We start from the raw sequence: 7102 nt of genomic DNA, 5'->3' as shown, positions 1-7102 counted from the left end.
AAAGCACAGGGGCCTGAGTTCAATCCCTGTTTCTGAAGTTCTGAAGAGAGAGAGAGAGAGAGAGAGAGAGAGAGAGAGAGAGAGAGAGAGAGAGAGAGACTGAGACTGGCACAGTCTAGGCCCGTGGTGGCAAGTCTAGGCCCGTAGTTCATGCCACAGCAGCTGCTTGTTCTCATGGAAAACTCCAAAAGTTTCATCAGCACCAACTCTTAGATCCAGTCACCTCCCCCTGTGGATGGGAGGAAGGCAGGTATGCTGCCACCTCGGGTGTCGCATGAGGACCCTGGCTCAGGCCAGTCACTTGTGGACTTTTAAGATCACATTTGCTCACTCTCTAGTGGTGCGAAAATTCACAGCCCAGGGGCAGTATGGATCTAAATTGGAATATTTCTGTTTTAATGACTATTATCATTAAAGGAAATAGAGCAAAACCTTTAGGAGATGAAGCAGAAAAGCAAACTGCACAACACAGATAGTTCCTAAGCACCTAACAATGAATGCAGAAGCACAAAGACAGTGTGGCTTCAGTAGGAAAAAGACAGACTACTCTCAGTTTCTTCTCTAAGTTTTTTAAGACAGCCCAGGTTATGTGAGAGAGCAAGGATAAGAGTGCTTCCTGGAGAATGAGCAAGGAAACAACTTAGAAATAGGTAGAATAATTCCGAGTAATATTAATAGTTTAATTATGTTGGGTATTTATTTATTTGATACAGAGTCTTGCTACACAGCCTGGACTCATAGTGATCCTCCAGTCTCAGCTTCCCCAGGGATGGGATTACAAGTGTGTGCCACCACACCTAGTTTTGGTGGCCACCAGGGCACATCTGGGGTTCCAGGACTGGCAAAGCATGGGGCACAGGAGTTCAAGCCCAGGTCTTTGCACTTGCCAGGGAGGCACCCAGACCACTGAGCTATTTTGCCAGCCCAATGGTCCAACTATGTTGGAAGTCAGGTGTGGCTCAATACGGCCTTCTTGGGTAGTGTCACTTGATATGGAAGAGCAGAAACATCAGGCTAGAAAATGTGCTGTTTGTACTGAAGATCTTTTTTATTTTTATTTTTATTTATTTGGCACAGGGTCTTGCTACACAGCTCAGATTCATAGTGATCCCCCTGTCTCAGCCTCAGGCTTGTGCTACCATGCGCAGACCTTGTTAGGCAGGCGCTCAGACCACTGAGCTATCTGCCCAGCCCTGTACTGAAGGTCTTGTTGGTGTATCTGAGAGAAAGACCCGTGCGTGAACCGAGCTCATACCAAATGTGCAATGATACATCTTCAATGAGCAGCCTACACCCTGGGACACTTCCTGTACACCTCCACAAGGAAGTCACTTTTCTGCCCTGAGAGACAACTCTCTCCATCACACTTGGTGATCTCACCTCAGACTTCATGGATAAAATAGATGCCATTGTACTTGTCACCCTGTCCCCTACTCAATTCTAAAAATGTATCTGTATCTTTGGCTTGAGTTATGATGGGAAATGTCTGAACTGCTGCTTAAGAACGATAATATCTCCTCTCATCTTTTCAAAGACCATCATTTCTAGTTTGCTTCAGCTTCTCTCTTTTTTTTCTGGAACATTCCTTTTAGCAATGAAACCTTCATATCACTGACTTAAACTCCCTTTTCTTGACATTGCTTCCTTCAGCTATTGCTCTTTGATGCTAAAACCCCTGAAAGTATCCTAAAGCCACTGTCTCCACTTTTCCACAGAACATTTTCTCCTTCACCCATTCTGGTGGGGCTGGCTCCAAGGTCAAACAGAAATGACACTTAAAAATTGCTTAACTGCTTTAATCTTTCAAAATCCAGTAGTTCATTTTCAGTTTTCAACTCACTGTAACCCTTCTCATTATTTAATTACCACACCCTTGAACTACTTCCCTCATCTTTCTTCTAGAATAAGGAAAGACCTTTCTTTCCTCTATCTCTGCTACTTTGTAGGTCACTGTACTCTCTAGGGCCCAATTCCTGGCTTTCTTTTCTGTCTTTCCTCACTGATCTAATTACATGGTTTCAAATATTTGTCCATAGTTGAGCAAATATCAGCATCAAATATTCATTCATATGGGAATATATTTGTTAGTTACTTTAAAATTTAATATGCCCAGCCCAGCCTTGATTTATAGCTAATTGCTAATATTACCAACTTCAAGCATATATTTGACTGATTTGATGAGATGTTCATTAAAATGTATAGTAAATATCCTAGTTTACATTGTCAAAATGAAATCTATTAATTTTTTCTACTAATCAAATGGTTATATATCTCATACACTTTGCAGTGCTGATAGGTATTTGTTAACTTAATAGTCACATCTTTAATTCTTTTACTAGTTGGAATTATCAGTGTAGCAACCCAGACCTAGAAATGCTAATTCCTCTAGAGAGGTTTCCCACCAGCTCCTGCCATGTTCTGGGCTCCACAACAGCCCAGCAATTCAATGAACTAAGTGCCTGTATGTATTCTTTAATCACATAGAAGATGAATCTTCTGAATATTGTTTGAAAATCATTATCCTTGAGTAATTGGAAGCAAGGAAGATTTTACACAGTTCTGCTTTGCTTCAGTTCCTTACTAAGATTAAATTATTTGGTCACAGATAAAAATTTCCCTTTTTGCGCAATATTTCCCTGATAAGCCACTGGCATTTTTCCTACCTTCTTGAAGCAACCAGCTGCTCCTTATGTGCTAAGCCTTTCTGATGCCTGCTCTGGCCCAACACTGCTGTTTGTGCTGCTCTTTTCCTTTTCTTTGTATCTTATCATAATTGACCTCTTTTTACTGGAAACATGAAATGATTATTGCCCAGTCCTATGTATTTCTCCACCAGGTACTTTTGAACTGCTCTTAACCTTTGGTGGCATATACATAGCTCAAGGTTGTGTTTCTTTTCTTTTTCTTTTTTTTTTTCTGTTTTCTTTTTTTTTGCAGAACCGGGGATTGAACTCAGGCCCTTGCTCTTGCAAGACAGGCACTTATTCTATTCCGCTATCTCCCCAGCCCTTGTGTTTCCTCATGTTGCTTCCACGTGGAGGAGAGCTCACCCACATCTGCACATTTTCTTCCCTTCAAGGGCTTCTATAGAACAATAGGCTGTTGTTTCCCTGCTTTATTCCCCCCAGACCTATGGAAAAATATTAAAAGAGACTTCGCATCATAGTCTTAAGGGAAGAAAAAAGAATAACACCATCACTGATTTTTTTAATGTGTATATTTTCTATGTACTTATTTCTTTCTTTCATTTTGGTGGGTATTATTTCAATTGGATGAGTAGATCATGTAGCAAAAGACTTTTAGATACAAGTTAATAACAATTAGCAGTTTTGTGGACATTTTGTTTTCATTAACTGTTAGAATTATATTTAACTTCAATGAGTAACTAAGCCTGGAATTTGATGATATTTCATTTTGTTACAAATAATTGAGAATGGTCAGTGTTTGGGATCTTGCCTGTGAGTTAAGCAGAAGGATGAGTTTTTGTCACAGCCAAAATTTACTAGGTTGAAGGAGACATATAAATTAATTTGAAATAGATTAGTATTTGCTTTCAGACATCTTAAAGAGTAGAAATTCAAGTGAATATTGAAATTTCTTGGGTTGCCATGTGCTCACTATTGCAGATTAACAGAAAAGAACAAGGGGAAGAAGAAATTAATAAAGAAAGAAAGAGGGAGGGGAGGGATGGATGGAGGGAGGGAGGGGGGGGATGTATGTAAGACAGAAAGAAGAGAAGGAAGAGAGAAGCTTGCTCTTTGGCAATGCTATGTAATGAAAGCTAATTTTGTAACATTATCTTGTAATGCCAAAAAGACAGCCTTTCCTGATCTGTATTATAATTACTTCTTTAATTACACATCTTTATTCAGTTCTACAATTCGGATAGGCATGGTTCATGTCTTTCTTGCTTACTATCATAATGTATACAGCAGTGCTGGCATAGAAGCCTTGCTATGTACCTATAACTATTCAGCGATGACATCACTTTTCAGCTTTTGATAGCTCTGAGATTAGATTTCTTTAACACAGAGAAGATATTCAGGTCCTTTGTAGGAAAGTTGATACATCTTGAGACCATACCACTAAGTGAAATAAGCCAGACAATAAGATCAAATAGCACATGGCTTCTTTTATGTGAGAAACCTAATATATAAATAATTGAAAGAGTAAAATGGAAAAAGTGCAGCACACATTCCTGTGTAGCAGTGGGATGTGGCTCAAGCGCTGAACAACACTAACAGCAGTTGGAGTGTCACTGTTGGCTGTCCTTCCTGTACCTCTTGAAATCTTGGCCTTTTGGCTGTTTGCCATGACAATGACTAAACACTTCTGCCAAAAAGGAGAGCCCTTGAAAGACTGATTCCCAAGCCACAGCCCTAGAGCTTCTGTCTCAGTTGGTACAGAGCAATCCCCACAGTATCAGTATTTTGGACACTCTCCAGGTGATTTCATGTTCAACCTGGGTTGAAAGATGACTTTTCAGATAATCAAATCAACCTACTTTGGGTGATTTAGTCAGAAGCTTCCAAGTGGGAGTGGTGGTAGCATGGCTAGCTGGGCATCCGATAGCACAGGGCTGTCCACGTGCAAGCTCCGCCCGTCCCCAACACGAAAGTCCAACAAATGTCTGTGCCTTAATCCTGGCCCACTGCTGAGCGGGGACCGTGAAAGGAAGAAAGCAGAAATGAGGAGGTGAAAATTTGATTTTGGTTACATGATTAAATTCTGCCATTAACCACTGTTCTAAAACAACTTACACTGAGCCATCAGCAGATACATCTTTTTTGAGAACCTACTACAGCCTTGGAAATAGACTATGAATGAAGCAGGGAACAAGGTCAACATCACTCCTGCTTTCTTAGCTAGCACTCTGGGGGGAAGACTGAAGCATGCATCAGCACCACTGCCATTGATATCGATGCATAATCCGAGAAGAAATTAAAGCACAGCCAAGAGTAGGGAGAGTGATGGTGTACAGTGAGAGTGATTGTGGTCAGGGAAAAGCTCTGGGTGTGGTTGCTTGAGTCTTGGATGATGAGAAAGAGTAAAGGTTGGAACCGTGTGGGGCTGGGGAAGCAGCAAGGGGGAAATCTCTGAGTTAGGGATGCCCTTGGTATATCCTAAGGTAGAAAAAAGTCCTTGTGACTGAAATAAAACTCATCATAGGCCTCAGAAGCCACGGGGAGGAGTCTAGGATTTATCTCATGTGTGATATAAGGCTCTTGGGGGGCAGGGTTATGAGTGGAGAGGGACTTGATCTAATTTTATTTTAGAAAGGTTCTGATTCCTGTGTGGAAGATGACAAACGAGGGGTGAAATTTGAGGCCCTCACAGTGGCCCTCAGAGGTTGGAGTAGCTTGCATTAGTATTGTGGTGGCTAAGGAGGGAGAAATAATAAGATGCAGGATGATTCTGAAAGTGGTAGTGGAGAAGACTTGCTGATGCATGGAGTGTTGAACACAAGGGAAAAAGAAAATTTGACTCGACAGTAGTCATAGTTATGACTGTAAAATGAATTCTGAATGCTTAGGCATCTCCAGATATGTGGCAAGTCCTCAACAAATCCTAGCTTTACCAAACACCCAAGTGAATGGCTTGAATGGACAAGTGGGCATTCAAGCCTACAGCTCAGGGAGCTGGTGCTGTGACCTCAAAGTCACCAGGGATGGGGAAAATCATAAAGGGGAGTGGAATGCAAGAAAAAATTGAGAGTGGGATCCCGGGGTGCTTCAACATGGACACTGTGTACTGAGGAGAAGGACCCAGAAAAGAAGATTGCAAAGAGGTGTGGGGCTAGGGAATTAAAGGACATCCTAGAGTGTGGTAAGACCCGTGAACCAAGGAAAGAAAACATTAGGGCAAACATTGACTCAAGTACTGCTGACAAGTATTCCAGAGCAATAGATAATGAGGTTGACTATTGGGGTCTTCTTTATCCCTTACCTTCAAATCTGTGACAATTCTCCAGGGTACTTTCTCCTTCTTAGGAAGACTTCTCTGTTTTGGCTTTTTTTTTTTTCCTATCCCTTTACACTTTCTCTCTCTCTCTCTTTACCTTCAATTTTCCTTATCCTTCAAACTTAATGCCAAACAAAATTCTGTTCCCTTTAAATGGGAGCAGGTTACATATGCAAGAATAATCCCCATTCCTGAAGCACGAGCTTTGATTTTCACAATAATAACACTTACTCAGGCCGTTGTATGAATACTTCTTATCTGAGCACACAGCAACGTAGGCATGGAAATAGCGATTGTTCACATAGATAAAATGTTAGAAAGGCATACATAAAATTAAAAAGATCGAGTTGAAGATGCCACCTGCCCTTGAATTATGTCTCTAGGAGAGAGAACGCTGCTGTGTGGAAAGTGGTGTTTGGCATCAACAACCTGGACCACCCATCCGAGTACACGCAGACCCGCCTCGTGAAGACCATCATCCTGCATCCCCGCTACAGCCGTGCAGTGGTGGACTACGACATCAGCGTGGTCGAGCTGAGTGAAGACATCAATGAGTCAAGCTTTGTCCGGCCTGTCTGCTTGCCCAGCCCACAGCAGGCTCTAGAACCAGACACATACTGCTACATCACAGGCTGGGGCCACATGGGCAACAAAAGTAAGCTAGTGTCTTCAGCAGCCATGCCCTTCAACTTACAACTGAAACATATTGTGTCTTTCTGACTTTTGGCTATAACTCCCCACTTTCACTTATGAAAACATAGCCACAAATGGCTATTGTTTGCTGTTATGTGACCTGTTCTCTCTTCCAAGCCAGTTGTAGACATTACTAATCCATTGTGGCATTTAAATCTGCCGAACTCAGATGCAACCTTGATTTCTTTCTTTCCTTCTTTCCTTTTCTTTTTTTCCTTCTTTCCCTTCCTTCTTTCCCTTCCTTCCTTCCTTCCTTCCTTCCTTCCTTCCTTTCTTTCTTTCTTTCTTTCTTTCTTTCTTTCTTTCTTTCTTTCTTTCTTTCTTTTTCTTTCTTTCTTCTTTCCCCTTCCCGCCCCTCACTTTTTCTCCTCTTTCTTTCTTTCTTTCTTTCTTTCTTTCTTTCTTTCTTTCTTTCTTTCTTCTTTCTTTCTTTCTTTCTTTCTTTCTT

General features: G+C 41.4%; 1 protein-coding gene across 1 annotated transcript in view; it reads left to right on the top strand.

Annotated features, from left to right (window-relative positions):
• The window catches only part of Corin (corin, serine peptidase), a 303897-nt gene that overhangs the window by 289586 nt on the left and 7209 nt on the right, over positions 1-7102 (top strand). The window contains exon 20 of the mRNA XM_023705996.1: positions 6345-6678. Coding sequence (XP_023561764.1) covers positions 6345-6678 — 334 coding nt within the window. The remainder of the gene's footprint in view (positions 1-6344; positions 6679-7102) is intronic.

The sequence above is a fragment of the Octodon degus genome, unplaced genomic scaffold (genome assembly GCF_000260255.1).
Source record: "Octodon degus isolate 3935 unplaced genomic scaffold, OctDeg1.0 scaffold00235, whole genome shotgun sequence".
Taxonomy (NCBI): domain Eukaryota; kingdom Metazoa; phylum Chordata; class Mammalia; order Rodentia; family Octodontidae; genus Octodon; species Octodon degus.
The sequence above is the reverse complement of the archived record's forward strand: the minus strand, read 5'-3'. Positions and strand labels throughout refer to the sequence as shown.